Source organism: Aedes albopictus, chromosome 2 (assembly GCF_035046485.1).
Source record: "Aedes albopictus strain Foshan chromosome 2, AalbF5, whole genome shotgun sequence".
Classification (NCBI taxonomy): Eukaryota; Metazoa; Arthropoda; class Insecta; order Diptera; family Culicidae; genus Aedes; species Aedes albopictus.
The window spans coordinates 1,417,701-1,436,333 of NC_085137.1; the positions used below are offsets into that span (position 1 = coordinate 1,417,701).

The 18,633-nt window shown below is 39.3% G+C and overlaps 1 protein-coding gene across 5 annotated transcripts in view; it reads right to left on the reverse strand.

The window, feature by feature from the left end:
• LOC109411726 (fibronectin type-III domain-containing protein 3a) overlaps window positions 1-18,633 on the reverse strand; it is a 156,941-nt gene that overhangs the window by 59,547 nt on the left and 78,761 nt on the right. For 3 of the 5 annotated variants that reach the window (XM_029864360.2, XM_029864359.2, XM_029864358.2), the window contains exon 2: window positions 11,279-11,892. The exons of the other annotated variants lie outside the window; for them this stretch is intronic. In XM_029864360.2, the coding sequence (XP_029720220.2) occupies window positions 11,279-11,711 (433 nt within the window). In that variant the 5' untranslated portion in view covers window positions 11,712-11,892. The remainder of the gene's footprint in view (window positions 1-11,278; window positions 11,893-18,633) is intronic. 5 annotated transcript variants of the gene reach the window in all.

The following is an 18,633-nucleotide window of genomic DNA, read 5'->3' on the forward strand; positions in this document are numbered from 1 at the left end:
GTAAAACATCTATTGTTCTTTTCACGGAAAAGCGCAAGCGTAATGGTGTTCGAACTTTACGTCTCTTTGATTCTGAAATCAATGTGACTGAACAGGTAAAGTACGTTGGAGTTATTCTTGATTCCAAGCTTTCCTGGACACCTCATGTTGAGTTCAGAATCAAGAAAGCTTGTATGGCCTTCGGGCAATGCCGGCGAACCTTTGGTACAACTTGGGGTCTAAAACCCAAGTATATCAAATGGATCTACACAACTGTTGTTCGACCAATATTGGCCTATGGATGCCTTGTGTGGTGGCAAAAGGGCGAAGTGAGAACGGTCCAATCAAAGTTAGGCCATCTCCAAAGGATGTGCTTAATGGCGATGTCTGGAGCGTTCTCTTCAACTCCCACGGCAGCTCTCGAAGTTCTCTTTGACGTTGCCCCACTACACATTCATCTCCAGCAAGAAGCACTTTCTTGCACTTACCGCCTATGGGTACTCGGTTTACTAGAGGAAACTCCTGTGAACCGCAGTTCAACACACACCTCGTTGTTTCCACTTTTGGTGAATTGGGACAAAATTGTTCTTGCTCCAAGTGATCTTACAATTGCTTGTAATTTTCCATATAGGACATTTTCCACGAAATTTCCTTCCCGGGAAGAGTGGACATCTGGTTATCTGGAGAGAAGTATTTCAGACGGCATCGTATGTTACACTGATGGCTCCCTTCTCGAAGGTCGAGCAGGTGCTGGTGTTTATTCTCGTGAGCTAAGGCTGTATCAGTCTTATTCACTTGGCAGACACTGCACCGTTTTTCAGGCCGAAATCTTTGCTCTTATGTGCGGAGTGCAATCAGCACTTCAGCAGCACGTAATGGGCAAAGTAATATACTTCTGTTCAGATAGCCAGGCTGCTATTAAAGCACTTGCTTCGGCCAACTCCAGGTCGAAGATAGTTATCGCTTGTCGAACTCAAATTGAGGAGCTGAATTCAGCAAACGCTGTTCACCTTGTATGGGTACCTGGCCATTCTTCCATCGCTGGAAATGAATTGGCTGATGAGTTAGCTCGCTCTGGAGCATCACATGACTTCATTGGCCCTGAGCCAGCTATTCCGGTATCCAAGTGTTGGGTGAAGCTTCGGATTGACACCTGGGCTGCCACTCAGCACAAACAATACTGGAATAGTTTGGAGTCATGTCGTCAAACAAAATTGTATTGCACTGAGCCATCTCTAGGGGTGGCAAAGTATCTAACAAATCTGTCAAAGCAGAATTGCAGCATGCTGGTCAAAGCATTGACTGGCCACTGCCGACTCAGTTATCACATGGCGAATATTCAGCAAGCTGATTCATTTGCATGTGATAGCTGTGAATCCGATTATGGAACTTCGTATCATTTAATATGTAACTGTCCAGTTTTTGCGCAATTGCGTTTCCGAGTACTCGGGAAACACTTATTAAGTGAAACTGACTTCAGAAACCTGAATCTTCAGGACGTTCTGTTGTTCTTGACCCGCTGTGGTAAAGAGCTATAGGCTCTCTTTACGCTTTATGCATTATCACAGTGCCCTTTTCAGGGCGCTGTTCGAACCCATTGTGGCACGCTTATGCGTTATTACGGTGTCCTTTTCAGGACGCTATGTGAACCCATTGTGGTACGCTTTTGCGAGTATGACGATCCTATTCCCTTACCTGTCCTTTCCCATGTCCTATCCTTTTTCCTTCCCTTCTCCGTCAGGTAAATGATGAATAGGCTCGTGTTCATGGCGATGGCACAAATTTCCCGAATGGAGGAGAACGTGCCTCTAGAGCCGAACTACTGATACCTGATACAGTACATTTTGAGACTGAAAGTTGTGCGCCTCATTTTTCTCAAGATGTGTCTCATGAGCTTCGTCTCATGCGCTGATTAAATTAGAAAATTTCACGACAAAACTAAACGAACGAGAATTGAAACCTTAACCTTTGCATTGAGAGTGCCTAGTCGTATCGCATAGACCAACCAGACACTTGTGTTATGTACGGAAAAACAGGTGTTGAGGTTCTTCGTTACCAAGAAGATGTAAGATACCAACAGCTCACGCAGCGCATGAGACGAGCTCCTCGGGAGCTATGTGCCTAGCTCGCACCCACCTGATTTTCATGAGCCTCCTAGCAGCGCAGCACACTGCGATTTTGAAGAGCTGGGAGACAATTTGGTGGGAGGCTCGCTGTCACATTTATGTACACATGAGCAATGGGTAACTCTGCACGTCAAGTGACGGCACAAGTTCCCGAGTCATCTTTTATAATTTTATATTTTTTTCTTTCATTTTTACATTGACAAAATAAATTGAATGGTTCGTTATCTTCGGTGTTGTCATGTGTAATATTTTAGTCGTATTGAAAAGTGTTTTGATTCAAATAAACGTTATATGAATCACATCACTTACCATAGTGATTTCAGATCATGTGACTTTTCACCCTCCCCACTAAAAAATACTCCTTCTCATGACAGACGTGGAAAAGCAGAGGTAATCTCGGTCTCTAGTAGCAACGCACGTAATATTATTATTCCCTCCTTTCCTCGATGACCGTAAGGACGTGGCCGGCCCTGTTTGCTATGTAGGTCGGACTCGATTACCCGGAGTCGGGTTCTGAAGCTTCACAAGCATATTTGCCGAGAATGGAATATTGTATGATATTTTGGCATGCTAACTTTGATTAGCAGTCAGTGAAAATTTCAGCGTTGTTCATCATTCCGCTTGTCAGTTACATGCATGAGAAGCTTCAGAACCTGATTCCGGATAATCTACTCCGACTTGTACTGAATTTCTGACATATTCGGTGAACTCATTCTACTATGTACGCCCATGTACATTATTGGCTTGAGATTTTTCCATCCTTTTGACCAGGATTGGATCATACTGTGTGTGTACACAAAATATTAATGAGCGTCTGGTTAGTTCTTGTCGTCTACTGTGTTTTATACTTTCTCCTGCCACTACTGGTGTACTGGTTGTATTGAGTGGTTTAGTAGCTTCAAAATACAGACGTTTACAAAGCTATATCTACCATATTGTATATTGTAGGAAGAAGTTGTTGAGCACGGTGAATAGGGTATCCCCAAGCGAATGATTGGAGACTCGCTATCTTGGCATCGAATCATTAAAAAAGATAACAAAAAGAATTCATTCACTATGTCCACCGGTTTGCTCGCTTTATCATCAATTAGCGTTAAGCCATTTTGCATACACTGTGATTCTTGTTGCGTTCGAAAGATGACGGGGAATCCCACGAGAAAAAAAAAATCAGTAGGTACGTCGTGCGGCTTTCGGGTGGCAAAAATTCTCACATATGCATCAAACTGGTTCTGGATACTTATTTTTGTCAGTCCAACTGATCGTTTCAGACGGGTTCTTTGTCCTCTCTGATTCGGGCGTGGAACGTTATGTATTCGCGCCGGCATCACCGGTGCCAGCCAAGCCAAAGTCGATGTCATGAAGCAACAGGGACGGGGATTGCCACTTTTTATTGGCAGTAAATGAACGTCCAAAGTAGTAGAGACTAATTTGAGCTGGTCAATGCTATAAGTATGTGACAAAGTACTGAATAGTCATAAACGCATTTGCTTGTTATTGAGAAGCAGCCTCTATTCCAGTTGAGCCGTCACGTAGAAGTAGACTTTCGATGTATGAACTATTAATAAATAGAACATTCTCTAGATATTCACACGATTATCACTTATAATTTAACACATGCGGTTTATACTTCACGTGACAAACCCAAATCGAATCGACGACAGTGTCGTGCGTGTCTGATCGACCTTTCTCTTCGTTGTTGAAATGTAAACAATAAAGTTCAATAACCGCCATCCAGATGGACAGCAATTTGGCAAACATTTTACGTTTTGGGCACGCCTCTGCTCTGTCTTCAATCTTCCGTACACACGTAGTCAAATGGAAACGACGACAGTACAGTGGATGACAGATTGTAGCACACATAGGAAGAAATCATATTGATATTGGAAGAAATCATATTGAATACCTATCTAAAAATCTTTTAGACTGTGTAGAGAAATTCTATTGAAGATAGAAAATTGTTGTTTTTATGCTTCTCCATGTTAAATGTGAAACAGCATCAGACAGTCTGTAGGATATTTTTTTTTCATAAGTGTCGGATCGTTGACAACATTGTTAGGAACATCGTAACTGAGGCTGTGCTCAAATGTTTTAGGCTTGAGATTCGTTACGACAAAAACGCATTAAGTCGGTTTTCCCATCCCAGGCAGAGGTGAAGTACTGACGAACTGAACGTTATACAGTGATAGACATTCGATTAGCCGAGGCCCAAAAAAATTCAAAAAAGTGTCAGGAAGCTCATACGAAAGATTTTATGATAAAACTTTTTTATGGCAGTGATAGTATATCTAGTACTGTTTTATGAAAAGGTGCTACATCACACTTACATATACACTGAAACAAAAACGAGGGAAAAAACCCTTCAAATGTCATTTTTTGCTTAGACATTCGTTTAGCCGAGGTGAATGAAAAATTGGTTTTCAATAGATTTTTTGTAATTTCGTGAGTGTATTTCGAGGATGTACCCCAAGGCATTTAGTTTATGATGTGTTAGCAAGATAATTGACCTTAAAAGTTTAGTTATTTGTGAAATTCAAAGAAATGTTACAAAAATTTGTCCCTCCTTATCGGCACCATGATAGATTAATTTATTTAAGGAAAATGCTTTCTGTAAACACTCTAATGTAAGCTAGATTAGTTTTTTTTTAAAGGCACAGAACTATTGTTGGAAATGTTTAAATTATTGCATAAAATGTCGTGAGAAAATAAAGTATATTGGTTTTCGGCTGGGTAAACATCAAAATGGGATTGATGAAAGCTAAAATAAATAGTTCTGTGTAGTAATAAAGACGTATCCTAATGCCTCTGAAGTATAACTGTATAATACTAGCATTACTAAATGAAACTGCCAAGCGAAAGGACTGCAAGAAGAGTCGGAATTTTTGAACCCTGTTTATTTTAAAGCAGATGCTCATACAAAAATACATGACATGGTCAAAACATTGGCTTATTTCATTCAATCTGAAGAAATATATTATGAATGAGTCTAAAATTTGAAACACATTCATTTTTTAACATGATTTATTTGAAAAGAACGTCTAAATTATGAAACAAGTAGTTCATGCTAGAAATTTGAATACTTTGGGTGCCATTTCTCAAAATTTGAGGCGTCCAATGTATGTTATTTCAGCCAGAATACAGTCAAGCAGATATTGGGAGTTATAAGAGAACGTTGTGATTTATACCAGTTAAACTATTTCATATTGCATCCAAACAATTTAAGTATTGATTTTTTGATGGTTTGAGGCATTTTTTTTCTGTTAAAACTTTGTTTTTCGTATATTTTCAAACTGCACTCGTCGTGATACTTTTATTGGAATCTTTTAAAACACTTCCGATGAGAATAAGTACAACAAATCTCAATTTGGAAACATTTTCAATGTTATAATTTACTTATATGAGATGCACGAAAAATTAATTTGGCAACACTTCTGAAAACGATCAAATTCATGATTTACAAGTCGATCTATAATTCAGGTCACTATACAAAACGATTGTGTTGGATATTATTAGGAACTTGATAATTTTTATTAGGCTGATACAAATTTAATTTTGACTTTTTGTCAACCCCCCCTTCAAATTTTTTTAGCTGGATTTTGCAATTTGAGGGGGCAGATAAAAAAATATTTATCAAAATATATGACTTTGGTGAAAATTCTTTAACAGATCCAATTAGTTTAAAATATTTTTCATATCAAATGCTTTATTATTTTTATCCCCCCCTCGACCCGTCAAAATGTTTTGGGACAAAAAGTGAAATAAATATTTGGAACCGGCTTATGGAGTTCTAAAAATGTGCAATTCGGCCAAATGAATGTGTAAGCAAATTTTCTATTTTTCTTGTATTTTACGGCCATAAAATAAATAATATTTTGTTTCATCCCATTGACTAATGCAAGTTACCTAGAAGATCCTCCAAAAATTAAAAAAAGAACATAAAATTATTACAGTTGCGAAAAAAAAATAGAAAAAAATATGCCTCGGCGAAACTAATGTCTGCCACTGCATTGGTTCGATTGATATAAGAGATTGAAGTACTGAAAATATTATGGCGCCAGTACCAAACCGAATAGCGACGTTTTGACTAGCGACACTTTTCGACTAGCGACACTTTTTTTCAGTACCGGGTGTAGTGCGCTGTTTGCGTTCAATGATTTGCTATCATATACGTCACTTCCGATGAATGTTGTAAACAACCCAAAATTATCAAAGAATATTTTTCTTAAAAAAAGTTTTTCGATTTCCATCCAAATTCAATACCTCGATTTCCATCAATACAATATCTATCTACAAAAAATCCTGGAACATCTGATATTTCAAAATCTAAATAATAGCTCGCTGCTATAGGTTAGATCTTACAAGAGCTAAACATGATATGAAGATGATATTCCAGAAGTAAATTTAATTCTTATGTTTAGATCTTTTCCCTCTCGTATCAATCATACCAATATAAATTTTTGATTGCCATATCAAAATATGCTATTATTGAGATCTTTTCCTCTACTCGGGATGTTAAATCTCAATTGGGTTCTTTAGGGGTATCCGGATTATTTCATAATCGGATTCTCCGCCCAAATATTAGTCGAAATCCAAAATTTCATAATTTTTGGAGTCCGGGAACTATTCTTAAAATGCATTTAAACTTTGTATAGTGGAGCGGACCTGGTGTGATGGTTAAAACACTGGACTATCACGCCGAGGACCTGGGATCGAATCCCACTCCCGACAAACTCGCAAAATGTGAGTTCTTCCTTCGGAAGGGAAGTAAAGCGTGGGTCCCGAGATGAACTAGCCTAGGGCTAAAAATCTCGTTAATACAGATTAAAAAAAAAAAAACTTTGTATAGGGATTTTTTTTTGTTCGGGTCAAACTGTCACTTTATCGATTGAACTGTCATTCTATCCACGAAAATTAAAACTGTTTTTTTTTAATTGAACCATCAATACAAAGGTATAGGAATCCAATAATACTCAGAAAAATGAGCTCTTTCGATTAGGCTATATAAAATAGCAATATTTTATTCACTAAACAACCCAATTGCAAAATAAATTTCAACCAAATATAGGAATTATTCAGGCACTACAACACAAAACGTTTATTTCTAGAATAACCAGCACATTCTGATACTGAAGTTTAAACTCCTTCCTAGTCAAGAATAGAAAATTGTGGGAACAGATGGGAACAAATGTTCCAAATGGAAGATAACGTGCCTCCGGAGCCGAACTACTGATATGTTTATCTAACGAAAGAATGAACCGATCAGCATGATATTTGCGCAGTTCGATTCGTCTTTAGAGTAGCTGTGTTTGTATGTAGAAAAAGTTGGGAAATACAACTAAAAAAATAGATATTTTAGATCGTGAGAAGAAATGTAACACGTTCGCTATATAACCTATATAAAATACAGCGCAAGAGCTCGACAATTGGCTTCTTTAGCGGTGTTGAGATAATTCCATATTCAGAATCTGCATGCAAAACTGAGCCGAAATCCAAATTTTCATGAATTTTGGTGCCCGGGAACCTATTTAAAAATCAATTTGAAGTTTGTATGGGAGCGATTTGTCGAATCACCCCTCGTCGCATTTTGTACTGGGCGGAGCTGTCAAGCAGTTGGCCAGCTGTCAAAAGGTGATTTCGAAAAAACTCTTCGAAAGCGATTTTATGTACCAAAATGAAGTTCTAAAAATCAGAAAAAAATCATGGTGGTTCAGAAAAAGGTGCTCTTTTGTATAAAATCAAAAAATCAATACATTTTTCTTAATTTAAAAACCCAATTGTAAAACGTCAACACCATTACACTTTAAAAATTGGCAATACAAGCGTTTGCCAGTTCAGCTAGTTGTATACGACTTAAAGTGAATATATAACGGAGCCACACTTTAAATTTTCAAAATCACAAATCTGAAGAACCGAGGGTTGGTTGGCGTTGAAAAGTTGATCGATTGGTCACCACTAGCGGGTCACCAATCGATCAACTTTTCAGCGCAACCCATCTTTTGGTTCCTCAGATTTGTGCTCTTGAAAATTCAAGGTGTGGCTTCGTTATATATTCACCTTAAGTATGACACGAGCGGTCAAAATGTAACATCCTCATACTAGTAGGGTAGAAGCTTCAGTTTAGGCCAGTTCGGGGTTTTGGCCATAGTGCGGTATTCAGCCTGTTGCAATCCAAATCGGCATTAATTTATTTTTTACTTGTAGATCCTAATATACTACGATGGTTACAGCTGTGAAAATTATACATCTTGATTAAGAACTGCGTCAGTTTTGGCCATATTCTCAACTTTGATTTCTATTTTGGCCAATCACGTGTCTTTTTTATGAGAGTAGACAAATTAGAAACACCATGACCAAAATAGACATACGTGATCTAATTTTTGAAGAAAAATAACTATCTAGTAGAAAAAATATTGTTTTGCTGGTTCAGATCGCAGCAAGCTGAATAACGCACTATGGCCAAAACTGATGCTTCTACCCTTGTCTTAATGTTGTTGCCATATTTGTACGATGTATAAAAGGAAAAGTTTGTTTTCACAGGGTGTCTACTCGTAAGACAAAATAAAACTCCATGAGTTTTCAAGGTTTTCTCAGGGGGGGATTTTGAAAGCTCCTAATCAAAAAAATATTATAAAAATGGAGATTTCATAAAAATAATATGCATCTCAAGAACTATACAGGAATATCCTTAAACATTTATAAAAAAAAAACTTAAGGGGAAAATAGGCAGGATTTATTAAAAACTCCACTGAATATCTGATTTTTTCCTTTTTTTTTGCAAAACTCCTCCGAAAACAAAACAAAAATCAGTTAACATTTTTCCTAGAGCTCTTTTTGGGCAATTGCTTTGGTAGGGTATATGTACCATTCCTTGGCCTAATTTGCAAACCGCCTTGACAATGTTGACCATAACTCATGAATTAATAGCACTAGAAATAATATGTTGATCCTATTACACACTCTAGACAATTCTTGTTTCACCAATTGGAAGTATTGGCCTATTGCTTTCCATGCACTAGAACTACTTATTATCTCATATTTTTTCAATATTTCTGCTGAAGTATTATCTCTGTTTGTTCACCAATCTTACTAGTAAATAACATTTTCGGAGCCAATTTTTCAAAAAACTGTAAATGAATTACTTAAACTAAAGTTCTTTCTTAATTTATTAACGGTAACAACGCAACCCTATTATTGTGTTATATTTTTACACTCACCGTACACAAAATCTTTCTTCCTGTTCGCTCTTTCTGGTTCTTACGCAAGCATTGTTGTTGACGTCACATTATCGGTGTTGTTGACGTCACTTTAGTGATGGGCCAAGATTTGGGTACATAGTGAAAAAAATGTCCTCAATATTCGGCCCACATTCAATTTGTAAAATATTTATTATTCGTTGAAAACAAATATACAAGTTCAAAATAGAGTCTTTGACCGTCGCATCAAATGTTCAGTTATTGAAAAGTCAGTTCGAAATGTTACAGATTCATGCCATTTATGATCATGTGTATAGACTACCCACTAAGCCGAAGAATCATGGCGTCTACAAAAGATAAACAAAGAGACTTTTTCATTCAATTCTAATGTTCCAAAATGCTAAAATTGACCATATGACCGTGAAATTCCTTACACAGTTTTGAAAATGGACTTGGATGTCTGTTCTTTGTGCTGGTGATGTCGAGATTTCGAAGAAAACCGTACGGAAAATTGAAAATTATGATAGCATATCAACAATTTTGAATAAAAGCGGATGGTACCGATTATCCTGGCTATTCCGACGAATACGTCTCAAAAACTTTTTCAAGGATCAAGAGTTCCTTCCTTCAGAAACTTGTTCAGAAATTTGATTGGAAATCTATCCAGTATTCATTTGAGGAGGATTTTCTTTTGTCAGATCTGTCAAAATTCTATCCATGATTGTTGGTTCAATGTCTTCCACAATTCCTTCCTAGAATTTCTACCGCAATCTCATCTTTAAATTCTTTCATAGTTCCTCACAATATTTTTAACCTGAGCTCTCCCTGAATTTATTAATGTTTGGTTTTTTCCGGAGGTTTACCAAAACTCTGCAGGGTCTCTGCAGAATCCTTCCAAAATGTATCCAAAATTTCTTAACCCACGAGCGCTCGCGCTGTTGTATTTTGTACAACACGTTGAAAAAATCACGCTTTTGTACTCAGCATTAGCGTGGTGCTGACGCAGGTAGTCAACCGCGCGAGTTACGGAAGGTTAAGGAATTTCTTTTAGTGGTTTTCCGGGAAAGCATTCCGACAGCTGTCGGGATTTTAGCGAGATTCTTGCTGGAATTCTGATAGAGAATATATCGATATTTCTCTTCGATTCCCTCTCGGGATTTCTCTTAGAGGTTTCCAGAGTTTCTCCTTGAATTTCCTTAACCTATTTCTTTCCGGGATTACTCCCAAACTTTTTTCCGAGATTACTCAGGATTTCTTCCGAAGTTCTTCTCGAGATTTCTCCAGAACCAGCACCGGAAGCAAGCTTCTGAAAGCAGTCCTGAAGTCCAATGAAAAACTCGGAGATAAATCTCAGGTGAAACCTAATAAATCTCGGGAGAAACTTTAGGAAATATCCCAACAGAAACTCCTGTTCACATCCAGGGACATCATACAAATAATTTACTGATTTCCGCAATACTCGGGAAGTAACAAAAAGGTGAAACCAAATTTGGCATGTGTAAGTTTGAGTAGACAAGAAATGTTCAATGTTGGTATTAACACTCTACCGCTCTGGAAAAGAGGAGAATGGTGGCTCCAATACAAATTAATCACAAGTTTCAACTCAGCATGATAATTATCCAGGCAACAAAGATTCAATGTTAATGCCATTGAGTTTTGCACTTTGGGCAACATACATTTATTACGTAACGATAAAATCGACATTGTTGGACCCTCCCTCTTCCGTAACGATATTTTTTGTATGAAAATCCTAAAATTTTACTTTCTTCTCTCCCTAGAGTGTTATGTAATATGTGCACAGCGCCTTAACTTTTCTTTTGAATTCAGTATTTGGACGTAAAGTCAAAGAAACACAAATCATTATTTAAAAACAAAACTACACTCGAGTACCCGTAAGTACATGACCGAGACCATGTTTCGCCGCCCTATACAAGTAACGAAATGAATGCAAGTTTTAATCACAATTTTGCTTCTGTTGCTTACCGTAGTCATGCACCGGACAGATGTGTCCGGAGTGCTGCGAGGCCGGTCCATACTCGCCGTGGTGGGGCAGGTAGTACGAGTGTTCCGGATAGTATTCCGGCGAGTACGGATTAGCGGTTAGGAAGATATTGTGCCCATTTTCATGCGACGGTAAATGCACATGATGGTGAGGTGGTGTCTGCAGATGCTGGTGGGGATGATGCTGCTGTTGCTGAAGCGAGGGTTGGGGTGAATGCTGTTGCTGCTGCTGTTGTTGTTGTTGTTGTTGCTGTTGTTGTGGCTGTTGAGGCGAGTGTTGTTGCTGTTGCTGGTGTTGGGTGTCCGACGAGGACGATAGCGAGGATGTGGAAGACGTTGGCGTTTGAGCTTGGCTTATATGATGATTGAGATGAGCTGGCGATTCCGGAGACGTGGAAACAGCTCGACGTACCATGGTCACTAGTCCGTAAAGGGACAGCTTCCTTGGGTTTTTCTTCTCTCTTATTACACTGTAAGCTTATTTTTCGTTTCTTCTAGTAAAAGCACTTCCAGTATGACACAATAGAACCATGGATTTGAATTGGTTTCCTTTATTCACTATCACTCATTGCACACTAAGCTCACATATTTGAGGCCTTGAGGAAGCAGAATCAGTAATAAAAAGAGGCAATATTCACGTTAGATTCGAGTGGCACGAGAAAAGCTGAAAACGCCTTCGGACAAAAGTTATGTGTTTCTGTAGCCCGGCTTATCACGAGAGCAGTTCCGTTTTAGTCCTGATAACAGCGCAAACTTCTTTCGCTCCTTGCTTGAGTTGTGCGTTGATTGGAAAGCAACAGTTTCTATTCTATATTCCCCTGCACAGTGTAGACGGGCGACGACCAAAACTATTTTAATATGTTATCTATGAATATATTTGGGTAGGTGGGTTGTGTGATCTAGGAAGCAAGCTAACATAGTTTTCAAGGGCACTGTGATTTAAGATCACGTAAAAAAGGGTTGAACAAAAGTAAATGCATCAATTTTTCTCGCAAGTGACCATTAAAATGTTTAACCAAAAATGAGATCTAATGTAAAACAAAAGTAAAGATGACTAGTTCCGAACATAAACAAAACATATCGGCCGGATTCGATCCCACTGTGCAAACGGTATCATTCTGTGCTGCATGCGAGCGCTGGTGATAGAGAGAGGGAGAGAGCGCCATCATTTGAAGGCAGGCAATGCGTCCCATATGTGGCCCACATTTGCCTCTGCTGCTAAGTCTTTGGCGCTATCATCTTTGCCCCGTTCCGACTATTGGCTCCGCTTCTGCTGAGCTGAGTACAATTTCTTGCGCTTTTTTGTACTGCTTCTTTTGGTGCGGTGCGGCGCGAGAAGTGGCCGCATCATCCCTTGGGAGGCGGGGAGATCCGGCGCAAGGCGCAGCGCGGCAGGCACGATGGGAATGTGTATGGGGCAGTGAAGACAGTTATTTACACACGCGCTAGAGCACACAAGTATAGAGCTAGGCCTCCACTCCACCACCGTACACATTCCACATTCCGGGGGCCACGACCAGCCAAGCAAACCGAAACCAAACCAAACTAAACTAACCAAACACACATCGCGCATCGTTTCGTGTGTTCAACGAGAGCAACAAGAGCGAACAAGTGAATGGAGGAAACTATTAAAGTCAGCCAACTCCTGTGAGGGGGTATGCGTGCCTGTCAATTGTAATGTGTGTGGCCAAGGCAAGAAAAAAATGCCGTTATCAATCAAAATGTAAAAGAAAATCATGTCAAAAGTAGTCATAGACAACAAACTCTCACTAGATGTATCATAACATGGGTAGATGTAACAATATCATTTTACAATTGATTTGCTTATCATTGAAGAGAAAACAATATATAATATCAATTATCTACTCTTGGGAATGAGAAGATTGACCCTGCAAAACTCACATTACAAAAAGACGAAGGAATTTTATTGTTGTCAGGACTCACAAGAGATCTATCAGAAGATTTAACCCTCATGCAAAAGCTTACTATTATTAGCGTCAGAGTTAAGGATCGACGACATCTGATGATGGAAAGGTGGAAGCAGTACTATCACAAACACCTCAATGGTGCATAATAAACGGGTATGGCATTTTCATGAATTTTGGTGCCCGGGGACATGACAGAAATCAATGCTCAAAAATCTTGTTTGACTCGATCGAATTTTCATCAGAGTCAAAAAGATGTTCTTTCCTTGTCAAATATTTGATCCTGTGCTTATAACCTTACAATCGTCAAGATGGGCTCGGGCTCGGATTTAAGGACTATATATTTTCAACGAATGATAACCACAACCTAAGGATTATGCCTCTTATGGTTTGATTATCATTCGTTGAAAACAAGTAGTCTTCAAATCCGAGCCCGAGGCCATCTTGAGGATTGTAACTTCGAACTATCCTAGACTGCTGAATTGCATCCCGTTCAACGTGAAGTGATAGTTTTTTTTTACAAAAGAGCTTCAGCATCTCTGGTAGGTCTGACTAATAACCTTATTGTGAGGATAGTCTTAGTAGATAATCTTTCGTAATTTATAATAAACAGAAAAATCTAAAAATTATAAAATAAACTTAAAATTGATCCACAAGAGGTGAAATCCTCACCGTACGATAGATCATTCGAAAAGGTCGTCTCGAAATCATTATGGCTTATGGAGCACATAGTCCATGTTAGATCTGAATAACTTCTCCAGAAAACTAATGAAAAACGTTCAAGCAACGTTATATAAGAATACGAAAAACTCGTCCTAAATTAGGAATCTAAAAAGTAAAATGAAAGCTGAATTGATTTGTAAGTAAGTAAATAATGGATCGCGTAGAAAGTTTGATTAAAAGGAACTTTGGTAAAGATAAGCGAAGATCAGGGAAAAATCTCGGGAAAATCACTTTAAGAAATTCCGGAATGAGTTCCGTGAGAAAACTCCTGAAAGAAAACTAATAGGAAATCCAGGATATATCTGGAGAGAAACCCCGGAAGAAAGACCAGGCAAAGTCTAGGCAGAAATGCTAGTCAGAAATCAGGGAAGAATCTCGACAGATTTTCAAGAGAGAAGCCCGGGAAGCTCTCTTAGAAAAAATCTGGTAGGAATTCTGAAACCAGTCCCTGAATGAACTCATGCGAAAACCTCCAGTATGAATCCCTGAAGATTCTCTTCATAAAAACCGAAGACTACATTATCAAGAAGACTTGCAGCACTGCTAAAAATCGAGAGTCACTGTTAGCAGCGCCGCTCCGGATGAAGGTGGATAGTGTGTGTAAATTTTCATACTCTCACCAATACACTCTTACACTTTTACACAAAGGTACCACCTTAGCTCACCAGGCGGCGGTGCCGTCGGTGACGCCGTTAGTATGGGAAAGTAACAGAGTTGCATGTCTTCATGATAAAGTAGTCTTCGTAAAAACCCTGAATTATGTATAAACTCCAGATGAAAATCTGTCAAAAACCTCGCAAAAATCCCCAAAAAAATATCCCGAATCCCGAAAGAAATACCAAAATGAATCGTAGAAAAGCGCAAAAGAAATCTCCGTGTAAAAGTTCAGCAGGAACGCCAGATAAAACCTCGGAAGAGACTTAAGATTTCAGAGAGAACCTAAGGGAAAATCACAGAAGAAAATCCGGTAGACATTTTTGGATAGGCTCTGAAAAAAAAACCTACGAAAGCCTATTGAAAAAAATCTCGGAAAACAATACGGGAGAAATCGCGGGAACAATTCCAGGAAAATATGTGGGAGAAAAACCGCGCGGAAATTCGGGAAATTTCGGGAGCCTTTAAGAGAAACTCCAGAAGTTTATCTAGGAAAAATTCCAGCAGAAACTTCTGGCGAAAATATAAAACATGTTCAGGGTTTTAAGAAGGAAACCCGAGAAGAATTTTGGGAAGAATCCTAGGGGAAGTACCTACAATAATCTATTGAGAAATATAAGTAGGAATACAATAATTTCGGTAAGAATACAAAAGAAACTTCTGGAGAAACTCAAAAAGGGATTCTATAGAACCGCTTTTCTCAAACTATGGGTCGCGACCAACAAGCTCCATAAGAAATACACGCGTCGGTGAAGACGTTTGAGAAAAGCTACTATAGAATTTGAGAGGAAACACGGTGGAAGATATGCGTCGAAACAATTTATGATCCATGCAGATATACAATAGAGACTGAATTCATGTGAAAATATTGTATCCAGAACCACTTCGGAAGGTGGAAGCCTAGAAGATCAATAGCGCCATCAAGAAACCTTCATTGCCACTGGCGAGAGCTACGCACTCAGAGAAAGCAGTGGATCGCAGATGGCTCCTGGAGGAAGATAGAGGAGCGAAGGAACGCTAAAGCCGTGATAGAACGAGCGAAAACATTAGGAGCCAAAGACACTCGTCAACGCTATTTGGCTATCTAGCCGACAAAGGCGAGAAAGCCGCAAATACCGGCGACATTTATATCCTCTACGATGTGTGACGTCACCTGAGTGGGACTGAAATGAATGCTACGATGATCGTAAAAGATACGGCTAACAAACGGAAATGCTGGTTCGAGCATTTTGGAAACCTTTATCAAATGTCGGTCCAACACCTCAGCAAAATCCGATTTTGACTGGATGCAAAGCTTCTTGGTAAAGGAACTCAGAAAGGGTGATCTGACTGTTCGCGATAACTGGCAGAGCATCATATTACTGTGTATCGTTCTCAATGTTCTTTGTAAAGTGATCCTTGACCGTATACGGGAGAATATTGACGCAACTCCCCGACGCCAGCAAGCAGGATTCCATTCCGGATGATCCTGTGTGGACCATATTGTCACGCTCCGTATCGTCTTAAGGCAAATCAACGAATTCCAAGAGTCTATCTACTTGGTGTTCATTGATTACGAAAAAGCGTTCGACCGTCTCAATCAGAAAAATATATGGGGAGTTCTAAGGCGCAAGTGTGTTCCAGAGAAAATCATTGGCCTCATTGAAGCACAGTACACGGCATTTTCGTGCAGAGTACTGCACAATTGTGCCGTATCCGATCCTATGCGGATCGCATCCTATCGCAATCGACAAGATCATGGTAGGTGCGATTGATCGAGAACCAAATCGTAGGTTGCTGTGGCAGCACAATACCATGACGCACCAAGATGACTTTGAATTGGCTTATGACGTTGCTCTCCTAGCTCAACGGCGCTCTGATATGCAGAGTAAGCTCGGTGACCCTACCGATCGCTCTACGGTAGCAAGTCCATCAACGTCAACAAAGTCAAATCGATGGATGTGTTTGGTTAATCCTTCCAGTATTACGGTAGCTGGGTAAGCAGTTGAGAATGTTGAAAGTTTCCAATATCTTGGCGGCCAAATGGCGGCACCAGGATCGACAGATAGCCGCCAAGTGGCCGACTTTTAAACCTAAATACCGGCAGATTGATGGAAAGCACGCCTATACTGGTGGATGAAACGCTTAGGAAGTTGGCTTAGGAGGGAACTGCACTAAAAGCATTGTGGCCTTACAAATGCACTTCAAAGTTTGTCTGGAAATGCATTCTTCCATTGCGCAGGTTGTACCAAAGGAACTCAGTAACTTATACTGGGTTCCAGATCACTGTGGCATTGAAGGGAATGAAATGGCAGACGAGCTTGCTAAAAAGGGTTCCAACTTAAAGTTTGCTGGCCCAGAACCATTCTGTGGTATATCAAACTGTACACTAAAAATGGACTTGAAATGCTGGGCTGAGCAGAGGGTGATATCCAATTGGATGGATGTTAAAAATTGCAATCAGTCAAAACGATTCATCACACCAAATGATTATATAACCAAAAAGTTCTTAGATCTGTCGTTTCTGTAATACGGAACGTGAAACCTCGGAACACACGCTATGTCCAAAGGGAAGTATTATGAAAATCGAATGTACCTCAAATGTTATTCCCTAGGATCGTAGGTTTAGACCTCTAGTTTCAAAATCTGTGCGGTTTAAAATATTTTCTCTAGGGTTTTTTTTTTATATTTTTGATTTTTTTCCTATGTTCCCATACAAATGTCGAAAAAAGTCATTTTAAGGTGAATTTCATCCCATATAAAAATGTACGGAAAACCCCAAGATAGATTATTTTAAAACGCATATATTCTGAATGTAGAGGTCCAAAAATGAGGTTCTAGCGAAAAAAAAATTGAGATACATTCACTTTTCATAGCTTTGGACATAGCGTGGAACATCTGCTTTGCAGTTGTGGTGCTTTATACACGCGCAGGCAAAGATTTCTAAATAGTGGTTGCTTGCAACCCAGTGAGATCTGAGCTGCAGAACCTGGGAAGGTCTTGGTGTTTATTAATTTCATTTTACCTGATTGGGAGACGACGCGTTGTGGCAGAAGTTGATTACTTGACAATGGCACATGGTAATTAGCTAGCTAGCTAAATGCGAATATTAAAACGGGACATGCCACAACAGTTCAACTTATTGGACGCAGTGACTTAATTTCTCCAACAGGGGAAGAATAAAAGGAGGAACTCTGCAAAAGATTATTGCGATCAAGGAGAAATCTCGGGAAAGCCTTTAAGATAAATTTCAGAAGGAGTTCGGTGAGAAATCCTGGGAAAAAACTCGTAAATAAACCTGTAAGTAACTCCTGCAGAAACTATCGGAAGAAAATCAGAAAAATCCCTGAAGTTACTCGTGTACGTGTAGAAAGCTGCAGATAAATGGAGCTGGAACAAAATTTCTGAATATAGGTACTTCTGTTGCAATCTCGGGAGAAAATCTGGCAGAAAACCCGTAAAAATCTCAGGGAGACAACCCAAGAGGAAATCCTGGGAAAATCCCGAAAGAAGCACTGTTATGAATTGCGGTAAACGCAAAATAGAAATCTTTAGAGCTGCGAATGTCCTGGGAACCTGCCTAAGTCTCGTAAAAACATCACAGAAAGAATTTCGTGATACATATCGCAAGGAACTCTAAGAGCTATTTCGGGAAAATATGTGGAAAATACCGGAAGGAAAATGTGCAGAAATTCCGTGAAGACCTGTTAGAGAAACTTTAAAAGCGCCTCCGGGAGAAACACCGGCAGATTGAGGGAAAACATGCCTATACGGATAAATGAAATGCTTAGAAAGTTCGATTAGGAGGAATTCTGCTAAAGGTTATGGATATTAAAGAGTAGCCCTCCAAGAGAAATTTCGACAGGAGTTCGGTGAGAAATCCCGGAAAAACCTCTGAAGGAAATACCTGTACCTGTAAGACACTCCTGCAGAGACTTTCGGCAGAAAACAGGAGAATCCTTGTAGGTACCCGTGCAAAAACATCCCGATAAATGGGGCAGGGTCTACATTTTTGAACATACTTGTGTAGAAATCCCGTGAGAAAATTTGACAGAA